Raw genomic sequence first — 22,679 nt, 5'->3', positions numbered from 1 at the left:
CTTTTTGGGTTTGGGTTTGCTAAGAGTAAATGCAAAATTTTAGCAAAATGAAATCCAGTTTTTTGACATGCACCTTCTTCACTCTATGTAACTACTGCAAATAAGATTTTTTTTATCTGTGTTTTTGTCTCTCTCTCTCAGTTTATAGAGACATGCAGAGAATGAGCTGGGTCCCTGTAGAGCTGGTTCTTACAACAGGGGGGACTCCCAAACCTAATATCCACAACACAGAGCCTCCTGCTGTAAAGGTGAGCTTCATATGAAAATACACACTCTTCAATCATTGCTTTTATGAATATGATACAGACCGGCCATAACTTAAAGCAGCTGCATATCATATAGAGAGGTCACAGTGCTTTGTGGCTGCAGTGTAAATCTAGTGCAGGTTTATTTGGGCACTATATTTGAACATTAAACTGAAGGCTTGTAACGTGGTATGTGCTGGAATAGAGGATGCTGTCTGGGATGTCACTTTGTTTGGGAGGTAAATTTACTGTAGATGCAGCCTTTACTGTGCTGCATCTGATCACCATACTAAACTGTTACCCCTTTGCCTCCTGGCACAGTGGCGGCCACTCTGTGTGTGTGTGTGTGTGTGTGTGTGTGTGTGTGTGTGTGTGTGTGTGTGTGTGTGTGTGTGTGTGTGTGTGTGTGTGTGTGTGTGTGTACACTAAAGACCCTGATGGGTGACGGCACCGTTCAGCATCGTAACATAGCCGCTGGGTATGTGTGTGTGTGCGTGTGCAAACATGAATGTCAAAGATCTTTTACCCAAGCCCCCTCCCTACCTCCACCCACCAGTGGCACACATACACACACACACACACACACAAACACACACAAACACACGCACACACACACTTACAAACACCAGCATAGAAGAATGTCATGGTGTCAAGCTGAGTGACAGGAACGAGCTCGTCATCGGTTTTGACAGGTCAGGCTTATATCACTGCAAAGTGCTTTAGACATACACACACACACACACACACACACACACACACACACACACACAGGCTTATAAATATATAAAACAAGCATTAGGCTACATTAAGTATATTTGATTTTTTTTAAATTTTGATTTAAAAAAAATGTCTAATTTGTGCAAAACAAGCGCTGCTGTGGTAGTACAAGTACTTGTTGTAATGGTACTGGTGGTAGTGTCATTGTTTTTAGCTCATTTAGATCAATCTTGTTGTCATATTAGAAATTGATTTCACGTCTGTGATTAAATGACTTGTATATTACACATTGATTGAAAGCTCCTAATATGATTACGTTACATTAATTTCATATTATATTAGTAGAGCACTCATAGATAAGAACTAAATTTCATTTTTTGTGATTAAATCCCTTGTAGCTTATAATGACACAGCTTTTCCAGTTACTTGTAGATGGCATATAGATTTTATGTGACTATGATTTTAAGTTCACTGTTAAGAAAGTCATGATTCAAATTCACATCCTTAAGGTTAAAGGATAGAACCTGCAGCTGATATGGGATAAAAGAGCATTTTTCATACAACGGATGCAGTTCAAAGTGCTTCACAATAAATAATGCATCAGGCCCACACACACACACACAAACACACACAAATAAGAAAATAGACAACAAGATTAGACAACTGAAAGACAGGTGGTGATAAACAAAATATAACAGTCAAAGTTTAAAGTACAGAGAATTGATATAAAACAATAATTACAAGAATTCCATCAATTAAAAGCCAGACTAGATAAATATGAGAATGACCTGAATTTTATTTTTTTTATAAAGGGGAGAAGATCATTAGAAAGGAGGGAAATGAAAAAAAAATCAATCAGATATATAGAGCTTTTGAGGTAGGTTTCTTGTAACCTTGTACCAATCTCTTATTAATTTTAAGACTGCATTACAAAGGTTCTCCATGTTGTGTCTTAAAACTGATAAATCATCACCAGTACTTTTTATTCTTTTGTATAGACTAAATCCAATGTGACGGTGATTCCACTGCAAAACCTTTTAAGAAAAAGAGTTGTGGAATAGCCTAGGCTGATTTTTAACAGTGCAAATGCAGCTGATAATGGCAGATAAAGGAGGTGTGAAGGACCGAATATGTCATCCAAAAAAAAGGGGCCAAAGAGGGCGAGGAAACAATATGGCCTCAAGTTTATTTAACACCAAAACTTAACAATTCTATTGATGTTTTCCGAGGCTGCCAATATTCCTGACCATTATCTCATTTGTGCATGGGAAGCAGTCCAAGCAATAATAATTACTGAAAAAATAAAATAAGTAGAGGGCATTTTTTTCTGCTATAGCTTATAACAGGATTCCTTCATTTGCACTATTTAGCTTTTCATTAAGTAATATGTTTCCGTCTGATTCCTTTAATCCAGTTTCACTTTCAGTTGTGGTGCCAATTATACAAAAAAACATCTGTACCAAACCAAACCGCTGCCCTCCCATTCCACATCCCTACAGGACGAGGAGATGAGGAGCGTTTCATAATTGGAGGGATCGCTCTTAACAAGCACCGCGTTCATTTTTCTTCTCCCCACTACCAGGTTCCTCCGCACGTTCACCTCACCATCTCCTCATCCCCGTCATTTAGGGAGCGCTAATGTGTTAAATGCGAACAACAAAGACAGGATGTCTTGCCATTTTCTGCTTCCCCGCTGTTTCCCCACATTGCTGCAGCGGCTAAATTAGGCCGAGCCAAACGCAGAAATTAGAACGCTGGAGCCAGATGTGATATTTGTTTTTCACACTGCGGCGTCAGGTAGATGTTAAAGGAAAAAAAAAAGGAAAATCAAAACGGCTCCCTCATTGGATTTGGGACTCGTTTTGATTCGCTGATGGTGGCCAGCTAATCATTTGATCCTGTTAGAAGAAGTGAAGTGTTTGTGTGTTTGTGTGTGATTCTGCCAGGAAAGTTAACAACTGCTGTAAATAGGCCGGGGCTCTGTGTCTTGATTTGTGCACAGTCGCTGCTGTGTGTGTGTGTGCTTTTTGTGTGTGTGTGTGTGTGTGTGTGTGTGTGTGTGTCCTCACTGGCTGTTTCCCTATAAAAGCAATTTGCCCCATGCTCGGGCTAGGCAATGAGCAGATGCTACCATTGTAAATGATGATGCGAGGGGCCATAATAAAGAGTTGATAAACACAGAATTACTGCTGGGCCGTGGGCACGCAGAGAGAGGGAGGGGAGGAGGAGGAGGAGGAGGAGAATGGAGAGAGAAAGTGAAGACAGGGAGACACACATACACACACAGAATGAGACGGATGGAAAATGTAAACAGAGAGGCGTAGGCTGAAATCTTGGTGAAATAGGTAACCTGATGATGCAGGTAACCAGCTGGCACATTTAAACTGAGTCACAGTAAATGGGTAGAATCCTTTAATAAGCTCAGTCAACCTTTAGGGACTTTTTGATGCATTTTACCACTTTCCATTCTTCATTTTTTGATAATTTTGGCTGTGTTCCTGCATATGGATTGTGTATTTTTATTAATTTTGAGAATTTCCAACTCAGCTCCTACAATAAGTCTTAATCTAATAATGGTAAGTGCAAAGAACTTTGCCATCAAACTGCAATTTTTGACAGCCATCAAAGCATAAAAAGCATGCATTGTATTATCTCTGGGTGTCATTCTGGGCTTTTGACTTGGAATTTGTTATTTTTCCTTTTTTTCCACCTGATGTCATTTTTACCATATTTGGCATATGGAGAACATTCAGTAGATAGATAGCTGGATAGTTAGTTAGTCAGTTAGTTAGAAGCATCTATTAATAAACATACATACACATAAATAATACATACATGCTATTTCCACAGGGGTACTATGTTCACACAACAGCGCAGACTGTCACAATGCTTAGGTTTAGGGAACGAAGTCATGGATGGTTAGGTTTAGGTGAAAAAGGCACATGATTAGGTGTTGAAATAAAACACACACACACACACACACACACACACACACACACACACACACACACCCATACAGGAAGCGAACTCCCACACCAAAGTCAGTTGTTTGTGGGACCCCCCCCCACATGCCCTATTAGAACTCCTTATACTACATGGTCACTGGCAGTAATATTACCTGACACTGTCCTTCAGTGTTTAATGCCAGTGGTTTTGTCCAGCTGCATTGCGATGTTTGATACCAATTATTGGAAGCTCTATGGAGTTACCATGGACACATATTGATCTGCTCCCATGGAGCTTTTATGTGCATGGATGCAAGTCATCCATGCATAACTAATGACTACTGTCATCTGTCTATGTATGTTTCTATACCATGTTTTTTGTGCTTTATGTGTTTTTATTATTTTTTTTTTCCACTTGCTGCAACACAAATTGCCCTTTGGGACAAACCATGAATTGAATTGAATTGAATCGAATTGAAGTCACACCACCTGTGTGCTTTACATGTGGACGCATCCGCTGTCCACCAGCATATGATAACAGCACCAACGCTTTCATGTGTAGCCATCTGTGTGCGTTGCATGTAGATGCGCCAGTGTACAGTAACAATGCTACCATGTGATGCCGTCCATGCACGTTGCATAAGGACACGGAAGAAAGCTTTTGGCATCGCACTTGTACAGGGTGTCAACAGTCAACTGTCAAGTAGTTGTAGGTGGATGATGAAACCAAATTAAGTCTTTCAGACGTAATGACTGGACGGATGCTTATGTTGCTGCAGCACTCACTATTGACAAGGGCTGTAATGACATAGTCTGTAAATACTTGGTTATTTCCCATAAGTCATATTTTTATATGATAAGGTGCCTTTAAGAAAATATGTGGAAAATAATTTCTCCGATTTGATGAGACAATGTCATGACGTCAGGTTGAAGTGCAAGGATCAGGGTGAGCTAAACTTGTGGTTGTTTTTATATGGTGGGGAGTCTGAGTAAATGTTGTTCAGTCATGTAATGTCTCTTTTTAGGAAGCCATTCATTTGAAGTGATTCTCATGTTTCTCCCAGTGTATTCAACATAACAATGCATGGTCATGTTTTGTTAGACTATTGTTGTGTACATGCCATGCTCTAAATGCATTTATACATGCTCTTTGGCCATGAGGAAGCATGCATTTTATGGGGAAAATATTTTAGTTTTTCAAAATGATAAAATGTAACGTAGAATGACAAATTAGCAAGGTGCAAATTCAGTCTTTTGTCCACAGTGCAAAAGTTCAAATGTTGCCAGCCACTTATCACATAACTATTGTTTTTTAAGCTCACAAATCTTCTAAACACTTGCATATTTTACAAGCATTTTGGTGATAATTGTGCTAATTTTGTGCTTGCATATACAACATATTGCCAATTAGCAGCTGTACCCCTTCAACAACCACACTAAGAAATGCCTTTGCAAAAAAATATACAACATTTTACACCAAGGAATATATTAACAAAATACACCAACTTATTAATATTTTTTTTAATCCTCATATATTGCATTGTGCAAAAGTAAAAAATAGCATAATAGAAATCTGAAAAAAGTAGCTTCATAAAATAAAACATATAAAATAAATAAACAAAAATTAATAAATACAAATAAAATGAGTCTTATAAAAATCTGTATAAATATATAGTTAAAAACAAGTTGGCAGTGTTATATAATAAAATTCTAAAAATAAAAGGAACTTGATAAAATAAATAAATAAATATAAAAAATAAAATAAAAATGAATCTAGTACCAAAATCTGAAAGAAATACTAAAATGCATCGTATAACCTGTATGAAATAAAATTGGGCTCTGCCAAGTTTTTAGAAAAAAAAAAAGTCAACTGTGTTCAAATACATTAGAATTGATATGCATTATTGTTCTTGGAAATCCAGCTCTATTTCTTATCCTCAGCCCTCCCTTGCATTTTTTTTTTTTTTTACTTGGCCGGGTGTGTTTTGATGCCACTGTGCACCAAGTGCCTTGTAAATGCTATGACCCCTGACTCATAGGGGACCTATGAGCGTGTGTGTGTGTGTGTGTGTGTATGAGAGCGCGGCTATGTCCCCAGGATGTTAGTGAAAGGCCTGCGATGTGAGTCCTTTGAAGAGCCTGTTCACCATGTAGTGTATTTTTCTTCTTTGCCCCCCCTCCAAACATCTCCCATTCCACCCCACGTTTGATGTTTGTTGGACATTTTGTTCGCCGAGAAAAAAAAAAAAAAAAACAACAACACACACGCTTTCGACAAACCCACAGAAATAAGGACGAGCACTTTTACGGACACACACATGCATTCTTGAAAACCTCCTTAGAGAGGAGTAAGAGAAAGATAGAGGGAAGGCGAGGGGGAGGAAGAGGGAATGAAAGATGAGGACGGAGAGCAAATGCAAGGAAGATTAAGAGGGAGAGAGAGGAAGATGGAGAGCTAGAGAGAGAGAGAGAGAGAGAGAATCTCCTCCCTTCGGCAGCAGTGCTGGTGTCTCTTTCATGTCCTCCATGCTTGGATCTGAGGCTCTGTCTCCCAGCTGGGCCTGGTGTGCATGTGTGCAGCTAAGTGCTGGCTAATTTCCCCTCGGATCTCCCAGCCATAGCCTCTGATTTCCCCCAACCGCCCCACCAACACCACAGACACCACCGTCTCCATCCACCGTCTGTGTGAAGTGGGGCTAGGAAGAGTGGAGTCGGGGCAGTGATGGCCAGCCAGGAACACTTCTGTACAATGCTAACCTATGAAATCGAGACTGTACAGTACTCTGCTTTCACAGAGAGACAAATGAGACCACACTCAACCACCGGTCTCCCTCCGGACCTTCCACAACCAGAAATAAGAGCAATCGCTAACATTAGATATTTTTTCATCAGTCATTGTGACAGCGAACTCCAATGAGCATGATAAATACATTATGTCAGATTAAATGATCAGACAAGCAGTTACATTTTTATTATTATTATTTATTTATCGATTTTTATTGCGAGACAACTGACAAAACTAATAAACACCAACATGACATACAGACTGTGAAAGCAGGTCAGTTAACAAAATTTCCGGGTCAAGGATGTTGATTTGATGTTAGTGTATGCGGTGTGTGTGTGTGTGTGTGTGTGTGTGTGTGTGGGGGGGGCTCTGGCGCATGCATGCGTGCAAGCAAGTGCGTATATTCTAAACCAGTCATTTGTTGGAGAATTTGTTGGTATGTTGGTGATTTCTGTTTCTTTAGTTTTGACTTATCTGTCCCATGTTGGTTTGCCCCCAGCTGGCCTATGGTCGAGCTAAATTCAATATTCTCCTTGCTTCAGTCTATCCTAGGTGCAGATATGTCATTGTCTTGTTTTGGACGGCAGATGGCTCCAAAGTGCAATTGCATTTTTCAGGATTTGTCGCACCATTTTGGGGTTTTCAGTTAAAGTACTTTCTTGTGGTGCTCATTTCATAGATTTATCAATCCATTCTGTTTCCTCTGTCAGTGCACATAAGAAGAGAGGCACAGTAATTGCTTTTTGATTTGTGACCCTAAGTATCCTTGCAATTCAAATAAACAAACTTCCAGTGACGGGAACCCTCATCAGAAGAACTTTCATGGAGTGCAGAAATATACTGGTCCAGCATACATTTTGATAAATAAATGCTACATGGAATATGTTTATATGGTGCTTTTCTAGCCCTAGAGATTGCTCAGACACAGATCCCAATATGTAATATAACATTATGGCCAATAGGAGATATGGGTACCAATGTTTTTACATTCATTCACGCAGCATGGGCCTCATGTTTACAAAACAGCACATGGCAACCAACGCGGACCGTCACAATGGTTAGGATTGGGCAACAAAGTCACAGACAGTTAGATTTGGGCAAAAGAAGCAATTTTTTTCCTGCACTCAAGTGTAGGAAAAAAGAACAAAACAACACTTTGCCACACTAAGCAAACTCCGGACGCCTGCATGAAAGTTGGTGGTTTGTAGGACCCATCCACCTCCCCAGCTGCTCTATAAACACACTCTTGGTCCTTACATGACATGGTCTTATCTGATGCTGTCCTTCAGTGTCTCATACACACGTGGCCGGTTCCGTTCGCCTGCTTTCTGAAGTGATGCTTCCCATCCGCGTTTCATGTGGTTGCGCCCATGCTGTCTTCCAGCATATAATAACAACGACAAGTGTTCTGTCTGAGCGTGTTCTCATCTGTCCAACCAGAATGGACTCAGAAGGTGGCTTTTGGCATCACGCTCATATGCCGAAAGCACTGACATTGCAGCACTTTTTGATGAGTTCGGAGTTAGAACGGGCTGGTTTGTCCCAAAGACATTTTCTATTGTCCCTGAGAGGACTGGATGGCGTTAGTTTTGAGCCCTGCTTTTTAACCTGCACAAAATCGATGTGACACAAGAGAAAAACATCGGACGCTGCCATTTATGAATGTCATCTATTTTTTATTTTTTATTTTTCACCACCAAAGCCAGGCCTAACATTCACCACAGCATTTTTTTAACTAAAAGTTTCCACATATCTGCTAAGTAATAGCGCACAAATGGGACATAGTTATGATTTACAGACACATACAAAGCCTGCATTTCTTTTGGTGACTGTGCTGCACATTTCAAATGTTAAAATTGGCCCTATAACTGTAGCAATTATACTTTTGAACATATTTGCTGAGTGCTATGACAGTGTTATGACTGACGGCATTTGGGTTGCATCCTATCATTTAAATATCTACACATTTTCAAGAAGGCATAGTGAGCTCTGCATTATGACATATTTTCTGATATATTCCAATATCGTTTTTGTTAAATATACATAATGATATTAATATATAAGAATGAAATATTTACTACCTGGTTGAAAATGTGTGTTCACATCCAGAGAGGGAACATCCAGAGAGGGACACTGAGGGAAGCAGGTCGACTGGGAACTCAGTCAGCACTTTTTCTCGCGAGTGTGTGTTGTTTATGTATGCATGTGTGGTTCGTGCACACGATATATATTTATGTATGCACGGCCTGTGTTTGTTAGGAGCGTAATTCATATAGATGGCCATATTTTATTCTCCATCGGCATGTGCACATTAGTAAACTCTCATGTAGATGTTACAAATTGCTTTATTCATTCTGCGCACATCAAACAGAAATAACACTCAGTCCCTTTGTGGGAAGATGACAAGGAGAGGGAGGAAAAACAAAGGGTGGGAGGATGGAAGAAAAAAAGACAACAAATATGAGCGCTGCTTCTAGCCATGGCCGAGTTTCGAAAGGAGCCTGAAAAGGAGGAAACATTCCAATGTAAATAACAAAATGGCCACCTTTCATCAACGCTTATTTCATCCTGAGAAAAAAAAAAAAAAACAGAAGAAGAAAGTGATGAGACATATGTCTAAATCTGCGCTTGCAGCGAGCCTTTTGATATGGCAGAAAATGTCCCGGGGTTGGATGATCGACAATGTGAACGTTACGGCGTGCATTCTCAAATTTGACTCTTGTGCTTGTTTATTTTATTTTTATCTCTGTTTTCAGTCAGAATGCCGTTTAAGGACATTTTTCACACAAACAGGATAATGTGTGAAAAAGATGTTTTTTGCTCATCTGAAGTCACAATGGAGCATTTATGCCAAATATGGGAAGCGGGTTGAATGGTGAAATTAAACACGAAAAATCAATTTGGCTGCAGTTACAGTCAGCCACTATTGACTACTAAGCCACTATAGAAGCAAGGCAGCGGCTGCATTTATGCACAACTGCTTCTACAAGTTCTGAATGTGAAAACTGAATATATTTAGAAAAAAAAAAAGATTTATACATCTGTTCTTTTATGTTTTTTTCACCTTGTAGTTCATACTCACATCTGAATGTAAAAGCCAGGCCTCAGCATTTGTATATAGAGTCAGACTGCATGGTGCATATGTTGCTGGTAGGCCTTTTGCTTCTTCCTTTGGCATTTAACAGCATACTAGAACACCTGTAGGTGTATATGCTGCCTGTCAGGTATTTTGTATTTGTGCAGAGACAGTGTGCAGAGACATTGAATATTCTCATAGAATATAAAGATGGCTGCACCAGATTTAGCGTAGCGCTAATTTCCATCTGTAGTCCTCACATAAAAGACAGACAACAAAATGGAAGGATTGCATCGCTGGTACCTACTGTACTGGAGAAAAACAAGTACTGTCAGTTTTCAGTATTTTGGCATCAATTTTAGTACCAATATATTGTTTCTCAAATCTAGTGCTGAGTTAGTTAGTCTACGTGTCCAATATGTTGTCATGCCAACTCGTCGCAATAAGGCACATTCACATCACGTCCTCTCGTTAAGGCAAGAGAGACACGTAGTAAGGTGTAGAAAACAAAAAACAAGTAATCAAATAAAAACTCACATCCAAAAATCGATTGTGCGACCCATCCACCTCCCAACCTGTCAGCCTTATGAGCGCACTCGCACTCCTTATATTATGTTGTAACCAGCACTGATGCTGTCTTTCAGCATTTCATGTGCATGCGACCGGTTTTGTCTGGCCTCGTTCTCAAGTGACGCCTCTCGTGCTCGTTGCATGTGGAAGCGCCTGGTGCCATCTAGCAGTCTGCATGCATATAATAACAACATCACTAGTTCATCTGACACCGTACAGCCGCGTTCCAGTTAGATGCAGAAGGTGGCTTTTGGTGTCATGCTTGTATGCCAAAAGCACTGACAGAGCGGACATATCTGATGAGTTCAGAGCGTCGTGTTTGGTTTTGTCTATGCATCTTTGTGCACAGTGTTTGGCTGCACAATTAAATCAACTTTGTTGCTTTTAGTATTTTATGCATCACAGTGGTTATTCTCAAATGTGATACCAATGCAAACTGTCCTGCAGCATGTGTGTGTGTGTGTGTTTTTGTTTGCAGCCATACATTGAACTGTATCTTTTATTTTTGGGCAGAAGGAGGATAAAGGCCCTTGGTCCAATGGTCCATGGTCACTGGTGGTAGTAGAAAGATGATTAGTGGTAGTGATACAAATACACATACACATGCACAAACACACACACATGCAAGGTCCATTAGCAGGCTGGCCAGCTGTCAGTGAATATGTGTTTTGTCTGCCTCCACGGTTGTGGCCAATCACTAAGCCTTGTTTAATGCAATTAAGGAAGAAGCCAATACTGTGCTGTGATTGGCTCAAAGAAGCAAGACAGAGTGCATTTTACCTATAGAGACAGTAATTAGTACATGCTGGTCATTAGCGCACACACACAAACACACACACACACACACACACACACACACACACACACACACACACAAATGTACACACACACACGTACAAGACCAAGGATGGGAAAGCAGCCATCTGAGGGGTGCTTGGTTTGCTTTTCAGTCTAGCTGATATTAATAAGTGATGCATATACACACGTACATTTTTAAGTAGTCCTTTGCAGCTGTGTGTGTGTGTGTGTGTGTCTGTGTGTGTGTGTGGCAGATTTATTAAAATGACTTCTAAACATGGCCCATCTCTTTGAGCGTCCCATGAAGAGGTCCTGCAGCGAGCCTTTAAATGAAAGATCAGAGCAGATCCTTCCGAGATGCCAAACACGCACACAGACACACACACACAGACACACACACACACACACACACACACACACACACACACACACACACACACATGCCATAAACCACCCCCTCCCAATAATCCCTCTCACTTCTAATGGTAGCCATTTGTCATTCATTAAGATCAAAATGCTGTTTTCTGCCAGGACAAATTGCAAAGCTATTCCATTCACAGCTTGAGAAAAGGCCTGAGACTCTGCTGGGCTTCTCTGGGCTGTTAAAACGCCCGAGCAGTGCCCGGCTAATGTGGCTAACAGGCTCTGAGCTGTGTGGCGTGGTAATGTGGTGGGGAAAAAGATAGAGGAAAACATGCAGGGGAATTTTATTTTTTTGTGATTCATGTTTTTAATTCCCCCCATGATAAAATTATTGCTATGGTAAGGGCTCTTCCAACGGCTTGAGAACATCCCACAAACATATTTTAAGCACTTGTGAAATCCTGGAAGAACATTGGTGTAACAGATGAATGCATGTAAGGGCTTATTAGATGCCAAAGCACACTAGTTTGTAATACTCACAGACAGAATTTTACAAGTCTGAAACAGCACTTGTTTGGCACTTTTCTAGTCTTTTGACCACTCAAAGCGCTTTCACACTACGTCACATTCACTCACACATTCACACATTGGTGGCCGAGGGAACCGTACAAGGTGCCACCTGCTGCTCAGTAACAATTCACATGGACTCACACTCCAGTTTAGAGTTCAGTTTTTTAGTGTGTCCAGAGTCCATGTCCTGTGTGTGTGTGTGTGTGTGTTTTCTACACCTTACCGTGTGTCTCTTTTGCCTAAACCTAACCAGCCGTCAATTTGGTGCCTAATTCCAGCCAACATGACAGTCCGCGTTGTTGTGTGCGGCTTTATCCCACTATACATGCATTTGTTGATGTCAAAGTAGCAGCATACTACAACATCAAATATAACTACAGCATCATAAGATGATGTGGAAGGTCACTGACTGGTGACATGGTGATGAATTAAGATTGAGAACGGGTTCCGTTTGTTAACATCTTGGTATTTAGACGCAGAAGTCCACTGCAAAGCAGTAACGTGACGAGTTGGGATGAGAACATGTTGGACTCCTCATCTGAGTCTGACTGAGGTTAAACATGTTTGGCTGAATTTCTCTGAATTTTATAAACACTGCTGTTTCACTGGTAAATCTCGTGCAGCAGAGAAGTTGAGAAGCGAAACCTACCTAAACTAGTGGTTGTGGGTCCAGATCTAGAGTTTCTAAGTGAAGGAGATGGAGTTGTCTAGATCTGCTTCCAGACCATTTTTTTAAATGTATAAAAAAAAATTGCTGAGCAAAGTATTTGTATTGCTATATTTGTAAAACCTAACTAGAGGGTTTTTTCTTTTCCTAATTTCTTGCATTTTGCAGGGCATCTCTGGTCACGCTGCTCTTTGCCTTTTTAGTCATGTTTTTAAAAGGAATCAAATCAAATTGCTCACGTTTTAAGTGCTTGTGAAAAGGCATCTGCATGCAGCACAAGGAAACTGTATTTCAGGTTTCAAAGGGTTAAAAAAGAAATTTTGTTAGTCTTCGTCAGTATCTGCAGTAACTATTCCAAGTTATCTCACAATTCCGTTGTCCCTGTGTGTGTGTGTGTGTGTGTGTGTGTGTTTGTGTGTGTGTGTGTGTTAGTTATTTTAATCCGTGTGAGTGTGTTTTTACAACTGTAAGAATGTATTAATGTGCACTCTGAGCTAGTGTCTTTCCATGGTCTTTGTGTGTGTGTGTGTGTGTGTGTGTGTGTGTGTGTGTGTGTGTGTGCGTGCGCGGTGCAGGTGGGTGAGGGGGTGGTAATTAACAATGACATCTCCTGAGCCAGGTCTAGTCAGTGCTCTCCTCTCCTCATACGCTATATTTATCTCTCTTCTCTACCCTTCTATCATAGTTATTATCACTTCATCTCCGTCCTTATTTACCTCCTCTACTCGCTCCTCTCTGGCGTGCCTCCTCTTTTCCGTTTCACTTATCCTCTGGAAAGATATGATTAGAAATAGATAATAGATCAACAGATGCGGCACTACAGATGTTTCCACATACAATAGCTTGTATAGAAATATAGATATTCTCTTCTTTATTCCTCAGAGAGGGTTAGATAAAAGAGATTGATGTTTTAATCAGGATGTAGAAGGCTTTGTTAATTGGAAAATGACGTTATAATTTGACATTCAAAGGGTACATATTAAACTGTATATGGTATGTGCAAATGGTCCAGGTTAATTAGCATTTTCCTCTGATTTTGCAGCGGTGTGAAGATTGCATCATTCCTCGTGCCATGGAACTCGACAAGAGGAATGATGCAAATGAAGACTTCAGTCGGTGGCAGCTTGCCACAGATTTCCGACAAAGAGACACACTAATCAGTTGCCGAATTAATCTGAGCATCAATTTGATGTAATTGAAAATATGTGCACAATTTGACACATTTGAAGCATGGATGTCTCACTTTGTCCAAAGTCTGTACACAGCAAGGTCACATAATGAAAACAGGTCAGATTTTACAATTGAACTTTTTAAACCCATCCTGTGGACTTACACTGAAGGGCAGAACTTATTGTTATTCAGCATAGATAGTTAGTTTGTCTGTTTTTTGTTTTATTTTGGGTTTTTTTAACTCCTGCTAAAAAAAAAAAAAAACCTTTGTCTCACAAAAAAAAAGTAAAATTACCACAATCTCTTAACTCTGCATTAACATGGTGGTAGTGGCACATATTATGTTAAAATTATATACCACTGCCAAGGAAAAAGTGCCCATTGGAAAGTAAATTAGGATCCTGTGTCGTGGTAGATGCATAAATTACCTGGTTCAACAACGTCATGCAATGCCAGGTGGTAATGTTTGTTACCCAGCCCTTTTTCACTCGTCAAACACATCCGCTCTGTCTTGGTTTATGAGCGTGACATCAGAAGCCGCCTTCGCATCCAACCAGAACACGTTTGGACAGTGTCAGATGAGAACGCGCTCTAACAGAAGCGGTGCCGTTGTTATCATGCTCCAGTGGACGGCCGGATAGTATCGAGTGCGTCCACATACAATGCGCTTGGGTGGTGTCACTTAAAAGCGCTGCTGGAAGGAACAGGTGGCACACGCATGAAATGCAAGACAGTGTTAGCTAAGAATGCTGCAGTTAACAATGTGATATACGGGCAGATAAGGAGCTGGATGGGTCCAACAAACAACTAACTTTCTTGTGGGACTCTGGAATTTTGCTTCCTGTGTGGATGTGAGTTTTTGTTTTTACACCTTATCATGTGCCTCTTTTGCTCAAACCTAATAATCTGTGACTTTATTATCTAATCCTAACCACCGTGACAGTTGGCACGTACTGATGTTGAAACATAACGACTCGTGCAATATCATCCTACCATGTGCATATGTTGACAAGTTTGCTGAGAAGTCTCTTATGATCCTTTTCATCCTCTAACATTAATTACACAGATGATTTCTGAATGACATGAAAGCATTTTATATGGCATAAAATATTTTTTAATTTTATTTTCAATTGTAAGATTGATTCACATTTCCTGTTTTGCTGTAACTCTAATTTCCACCCGCATTCCAAAGGCATGCAGGCCAAATAGAGTGGCAACTTTTAATTCTCTAGGTGTAAATGTGTGTGTGTGTGTGTGTGTGTGTGTGTGTGTGTGTGTGTGTGTGTGTGTGTGTGTGTGTGTGTGTGTGTGTGTGTGTGTGTGTGTGTGTGTGTGTGAGTGTGTGTGTGTGTGTGTGTGTGTGTGTGTGTGTGTGTGTGTGTGTGTGTGTGTGTGGTGTGAACTCTGATATACTGGTGACACACACTACATGCTCTGGTAGGCTCCAGCCCTTTGCATTGTAACTCCGGTAGAGTGCTTTAAAATTAAAGGATGTATAAATACATATAGAACCATCCGAAGTGTTTTACTTTCTCAAACATTTTACAGAAAACATTTCTCAGACCCTGATTATAGTGTATTACACCAGGGCAGACTTTTCAATGACCTGTGAATACCACACTGGTGTAAACGATGATGATGAGGATGGGAAAAAACATCAAAAACAGAGTTACATAATACTACTGTGACTGATCAATGGAGTCAACACACTGCAGATCTGGACTTCAAATTTTGGTATTTGCAAAGTAAATCATGAAATGATAGTTAGTGTGTATTATTGACAGTGCAGTGTAACATGAGCAGACAGATGTCTTTGTTTTTAATCCATGTTGGCTTCCATATGAAACCATGATGAGATGATAATAACAGCGTTTAAATTGAACTCAATCTCTCTATCCGAAAATGTTCCCCACAGGCTTGTGTGTGTGTGTGTGTGTGTGTGTGTGTGTGTGTGTGTGTGTGTGTGCCTTTGACCTCTAGTTCTGCTCACTGGCCAGCAGAAGGCAGGGTTGTAGCATCCTTTGTATCCAACACACACGCACACATACACATATACCCCTTCTACACACCCCCACGTGTGCACACACACACACACACACACACACTGAGCCTTAGAACCCACAAGGCCCCTAAGTGTATGTGTGTAAGAGGAAGGGGTTGGGTGGGGAGGTGAAGTGAAAGAGTGTGTGTGCATATGCGCGCGCGCGTGTGTGTGTGTGTGTGTGTGTGTGTGTGTGTGTGTGTGTGTGTGTGTGTCTGGCAGTGATGGGGGAACATGATAACCTTGTCTTCGTGCAGGTCTAGGGGGTTGAACAGAGTGGAGCATGAAGTTTCAGCCCTGCCAAATCCTGCTTTTTAACTAGTCTCAGAAACACACACACACACACACACACACACACACGCACATTAAAGCCCCAGACACTGAGAAGCATGCAGCCAGGTCCAAATGTGTGTATGGGCATCAGGCCAATGTGTGTTTCTGTGTGTGTGTGTGTGTGTGTGTGTGTGTGTGTGTGTGTGTGTGTGTGTGTGTGTGTGTGTGTGTGTGTGTGTGCCTTGATGGAAAGCCAAAGAGGGATAGGTATAGAGGTTACAGAGGTAAACAAAGAAGAAGAAAAAAACTTTCAAAGAGGAAGAGTACATGAGGGTCAGTTTTTACATTTTTTCAAAAATCTCGAAAAAAAAAGAGGTCAATCGAGGCTAAAACGGAGAGAGTGCAAGAGGTAATGTAAGAGACCGATGTAGTGTGTGTGTGAGACAGAGCAAGAGTGATGAGGACGGAGAAAGAGGAGGAAAGTAAGTGGAAGAAACAAGCGAAGAGGAGGGGATTTGTGTGTGAGCCAGTGTGGAAAGACAGAGTGTGTGTGACATAAAGAGAGACAGAGAGAGAGATAGACAAAGAGAGAGAGAAGTGAACAGCGAGAAAAAGAGAGCAAGATAATGTGAGATGAAGAGGCACCAATGTGTGTAAAAAAGAGAGAGGGAAGGGGAGAGAGGTGAAGTGAGAGAAAAAAGTGAGAGGAAGAATATGTGTGTGTATGTAAGTAAAAATGAGAACGGGGGGGGGGGCATGCGAGTACAGGAAAGTGTCCCCCAGCGCCCACCTGTCTAGCTGTAATGGGAGCCAAATGTTGAAAGGCCTGGAAGTTACATCTCTGGCTTCCAGCAGTCAGGAGAGTCCGAGCGATGGGATCCTGGACTCCAAATAACTCCTGCTCACCACCGATTACATTTCCACTTCCTGCTCGCTCCCAAAGGCTCGGGTCAGCCAATACTTGAGACTTCTTCCTCCATTGTCTGTCTAAATGAGTTTGCCTTTTGCATATAATTGATGATGGGTTTTTTGTCACACAGAGAAAGAAACACTGCACTTTGTCATGGTTGTATCAGGGTAAAATCTTACATTTTATAACTAACACTCTACAATTGCATCATTCCATTCTAGAACTATAACATTTCAGAACTGTGACGAATCCTAACATTCTTATACTGTCACATTCTAGAATCCCAGCACTCTGTACGCTGAATGTTGTGCAATTGCATTATAACATTCTAGACTGCAACATTCTATAATTACATCATAACATTCAGGACTATAAAATTTCAGAACTGGGACATTCTAGAATCCTAATCTTCTTAATTTGTCAAATTCCAGAATCCCAACACTGTTTACTAAACGTTTTACAATTGCATCATAACATTCTACAAACATTCAAGATTCGTAACATTCTTGAACTGCAGCATTCTACATTTACATCATGGCATTCTAGAACTGAAACATTCAAAAATGACATCACAACATTTTAGAACTGTAACATTCTGCAATTACATTACGGTCTAACTCTCTAGAACACTCAGAAATTTACATTCTACATCTTAACATTCGAGAACAATAACATTCTAGACCTTTAATATTCAAAAAATGTAACATTCTACAATTGCGTTATAACATTCTAGAACTATAGCATTTCAGAACTCTAACATTCTAGAATCCTAACATTCTTATACCATCACATTCTAGAATCCCAACACCCCGGAAGCTAAATGTTGTACAACTGCATCATAACATTCTAGAATTGAAACATTCTAAAAAAAAATACATCACCACACTCTTTGGCATTCTCCAATTACATTACAATATTCCAGAACAGTAAGATTTTAGAACCCAAACATTTAAGAGCTGTAACATTCAACAACCCTATCATTCTAGTACAAACATGGTTCTACAATTACCATGTTTCTAAAACTGTAACTCTCTAAAACAGTCACATTCTACAGTTACCTAGAAACGTGCTAGAACTGTACCATTTCAGAAATATAACATTCTAGAACCCTAACATTGTAAAACTGTCAAATTATACAATCCCAACACTCGTGAAGTTTCAACATTCTACAATTTCATCATAACATTCAACTACTATTACATTTCACCACCATAGAATTCTAGAATCCTAACAGTGTTAAACTGTCTCATTCAAGAATCCCAACACTCTGGACGCTAAACACTGTACAATTGCATAATAGGATTCTAGAGCTATACCATTACAGATCTGTAACATTCTACAACTGCAACATTCTACAATTACATTACTGCATTCTAGAACTGCTGCATCCTACAATCAGAGCACAACAACTGTAGAACTGGAACATTTTACAATGAAATCATACCACTGTAAAACAATACCATTCTAGAACCCAATAACTCTAGAACTGTAACATTCTACAACCAGATCATTCTAGAACAAACATGATTCTTCAATTACATTCTGAAATTTTAATTTCTAGAACAGTCACATTCTCCAATTACATAGAAACATTCTAGATGTGTAACATTTGGGAAATGTAACATTCTACACTTACAACATTACGGTCGACGACTGTAACTTTCTAGAAACCACATTACAACATTTTAGAATTGTTATATTTTACAATTACATCATAACATTCTGGATCAATACAGTTCTATAACCTTATCATTCTAGAACTGTAACCTTCTACATCCTTATCATTCTAGAACAAACACCATTCTACAGTTGCATCACAACAGTCTAAAACTGTAACTTTCTAGAGCAGTCACGTTCTACAATTACATAAAAACATACTACAACTGTGACATTTTACCATTCTAGAACCTTAACATTCTTAACAAACTGACAAATTCTACAATTCCAGCACTGTGGATGTTGCAAATAAGTTTCTGTGTCCAATGTAATGATATCTAACGTCCCCAACAAACACTGTAGTCCGATTTAGCCACTTAAGGTAAGGTAAGGTAGATTTATTGGTCATTTTTAAAACAAAGTTTGAAAAAGAAAATTTTGTCCTTGATCCTGCTACATCTTTGAGTTGAAAATTGACTAGAATCAGCAGCTACTATGAAGATTCCATCTGGTTGCTTGGTGATGTTGCTGCTGATGGCATTGTTCAGTTCCTGCAGTGCATTTTTTGAACTTGCATCAGAGTCCTTATGGATCCCAACAATGTCTGCCCATCCAGTGCAACAGCTTGATCTGCGATGTTAGGGGTTAATCATGACTCTGTGAAGATGTGTGCAGAGCAGTCATAGATCCCCTGCTGCTGAGTGAACCCAAATGACATCTCATCCACTTCACTCTCCTGCATCAGACACTAGACAGAAGAAGGCTCGGTAGAGGAACAGCTCCCGGTCCAAGTCAGGCAGCCTCACCGTGATCTTCTCACTCTTTTCATCCAGCGCTTTCAGTTTCATGTCTCCCCTCCATGTCTGGCGGGCTTGTTGGCATATGCCGTCGATGGGGACCCTCTCATGGTCTGCTGCATTCAGTCCAAGCCCCACATAACTTTTCCTGATGCTGATAAATCATAGAAAAGTCGTGCTTCTGCAGAAGGGGCCATGGTGTTAAAAAAATGTCACGTAAATGAATGAGCCTTAGACGCATCTCATCCACTTTTCTCTCCTGCCAGAGGACATTAGAAAGAAGAAGGCTTGGTAGAGGAACAGCTCTTGGTCCAGGTCCGGTTAGTCTCGCCCTGACACCGGCTCTAATCCTTCTCTTCATCTGGTGCTTTCAGTTTTGTTTCTCCCCTCTGGTCTGACTCGCCATTCGGCATAGGCCACCAGTGGAGATCCTCTCGCGGTCCGCTGCACTCAGTCCAAACAACAACATACAGTTTCTCCCGATGCTGACAAGTGCCACTTTATCATCGAAAAGTCGTGCCTCAGCAGAGGGGGGCATGGTATCGAGCAAATAGAAAAATATAGTGAAAATGTAGTAAGGATTGGCAGAGCTACCAGCTGCTGTAACTACATGCGCTGCCATCGCTATAGCAACTAACATAGCACTTGTTAGCAACCGCTTCTTTTTAAGATGTGTAAAACCTTAAAAGTTCAAAAAATGGGCTTATAAGGATATATTTTATGTCGCAGAACAAAACATCTAAATATCTTTAGCCTGTGTTAACCACAGACCTTATTTAAGGCATTTTACCGAAAACCAATTATAAAAAACCCACAGACTGAGACGAGGGAACCAGAAGTGCTAAAATGCTAACGGACTTCCGCGTTTTAGGAGTCATTACTTCACCACTCTAGAGAACCTGGTTTCGATCCCTATCCCTAATGGTGACTCCACCTCAAATACTGTATTTCTATTGTGAACCTTCTCAACAAGCAACTGAATTCAGCATGTATATGATAGATTACACTAACTCATGCCTCATTCCTTGTAACACAGACTCCCAGACTCTCACTTTATAAAATATTCTGCTGGTGCACTTTCACAAACTGTCTGGAGTCAAGTGATGATATCTAGAAACCCAGCTGATCTAGTCTGAAGATAATGCTGCTTGACTCAAGGTAATTCTTATATTTTTAGCTGGGAGTTCTGTACCTCACCGCATCTTGAACCAGGAAACATCACATCTGCTTTGAACTTTGTGAGACTGTCCTCAGATTATTATTATTTTTTTGTTACAAGTGCTGCCTCTCTTTCCCCGTAACTTCCCCCCTGCTCTAAACCCACTGTCATTTGATCACAACATGCACAGAGACTGTCCCACTGCAAATGATCAGACAGTCTTAGGAGTAATTGAGTATTCAAAGCATAAGAAACAGAGTCATAAAACTAGATATGATATTTATTTGATATGGAAATGTTTATACATATGCATCGCAGCTTATTAATTATTCATATTGTCTTGTTTTTTTTTTTCCGCTTGTCTGTGATATACATTATGTATTCTCTTCTTCCGACAGTCGCATCTTTGAAATGGGAAGAAGAAAGAGGTAGGGAGAAAAAAGGCAGGATCAGTGGTGTCTCTCACTTTGACTACAAAAGAGTGAAAGAGGAAAAACTTCATTATATGGGCAAGTGACAGAAAATGTGAAACATGACGACAGAGAGGCGCGCAGAATGAGGCTTTCTTTTTTTTTTTGCCCACCTCTGTTTCATGTCTGTGTCGCTGCAAAAACAAAGAAGCCATCTCAGTGGACCACACGATCCATATCTTTCACACACACACACACACACACACACACACACACACACACACACACACACACACACACACGTACACACACACACACTGACCCCAAATCTCATAAACAATGCTACCAACCATCAGCTGTCATTTTTATTCAGTGTCTTACTCTCTCCATAATCACCAGCACAGACAGTGAACTACCACCAAGCTTCTACACTGCAGTTAATGCCTTCATCGCTGGTGGCATTGTTCTCTCAGTATTTTAACATGCAAAACAATAATTAATCAATTATTCTTATAAACAACTGAAAAAAGCAACTCTTTTTTTCATGATATGGTGTCACAAGTAATATGTATTTTTTGAAATATATCACAAACATTCTTTAACCCTCTGAAACCAGAGCAATTTGGCTTAATTTATCACAAAAAAAAACATGGGAGGAAAGCAATGGGCAACAAAAGAAGAATTAACCATATATTAGCAAAAATTACTGAAAAATTGTACAGGAAAAATTATTTTTTAAAAAGTCAAATGAAACAAAACACACCAAACCTAAACCACAACACAACACAAGACAAAAAAAAAACAAAAGACAAGACAAAGAAATTAAAACAAAAAAACAAACAAACAAAAAAGTGTTTTTATATTCTGTAAAATAAATTTAAATATTTTGTAGTTTTTACCTAGTTTAAACAAAAGAATAGATTTCAAAATCTACTAATTTCTTACAATTTTTGGAACATTCATGACCAAGTTGCTAATTACTGGTTTCCCATGTTTTTGAATGAAATTGCACCAATTTTCTTTGGGTTCAAAGGTTAAAAGACTTCCAGAAGGTATCTGAAAGTGGCACGAGGAACGTGATGTTGCTTCAAGTTGCAAATGGTTCATGACAATGGATTTTCCATAGAATAATATGCTAAAATGTTCTAAAAACCATACTCAGTCCTTCAGCGCCCTGAACTCAGATTATGTCAAACTTTTTCATAATTTTTTAATTACTCATGAATACAGAAACATCCAAATGACTGATGATGGTGAGGATGGTGAAATCATGCAGAGCTAACATATTCTTAATTTTTTTTTTTAAAATCACATGTGTACTTTCTCAGTCATGAAAGGTAAAATGTACATACAAGAACATAAGCAGAGTTGTCATTTTGATTTGAAAGTGAAGGGGACACAGTTCATACAGCCATTAATGCTAAAAAATCTTACACTTTTCAGATACCCTCAGAACAAAATGCGACCTTTTTTTTAATATAATGTTGACTTGTCCCCTTAATGAAATGGATAGTTGTAACAAAAGAA

At 39.9% G+C, this 22,679-nt stretch overlaps 1 protein-coding gene across 4 annotated transcripts in view; it reads left to right on the top strand.

Moving 5' to 3' along the window:
- LOC148187749 (uncharacterized) overlaps window positions 1-22,679 on the top strand; it is a 425,509-nt gene that overhangs the window by 203,082 nt on the left and 199,748 nt on the right. For all 4 annotated transcript variants that reach the window (XM_088086772.1, XM_088086769.1, XM_088086770.1 and 1 more), the window contains exon 7: window positions 142-248. In XM_088086772.1, the coding sequence (XP_087942898.1) occupies window positions 142-248 (107 nt within the window). The remainder of the gene's footprint in view (window positions 1-141; window positions 249-22,679) is intronic.

This window comes from Plectropomus leopardus, chromosome 13, assembly GCF_026936395.1.
Source record: "Plectropomus leopardus strain MGB_pleo_1.0 chromosome 13, ASM2693639v1, whole genome shotgun sequence".
Classification (NCBI taxonomy): domain Eukaryota; kingdom Metazoa; phylum Chordata; class Actinopteri; order Perciformes; family Serranidae; genus Plectropomus; species Plectropomus leopardus.
The sequence above is the reverse complement of the archived record's forward strand: the minus strand, read 5'-3'. Positions and strand labels throughout refer to the sequence as shown.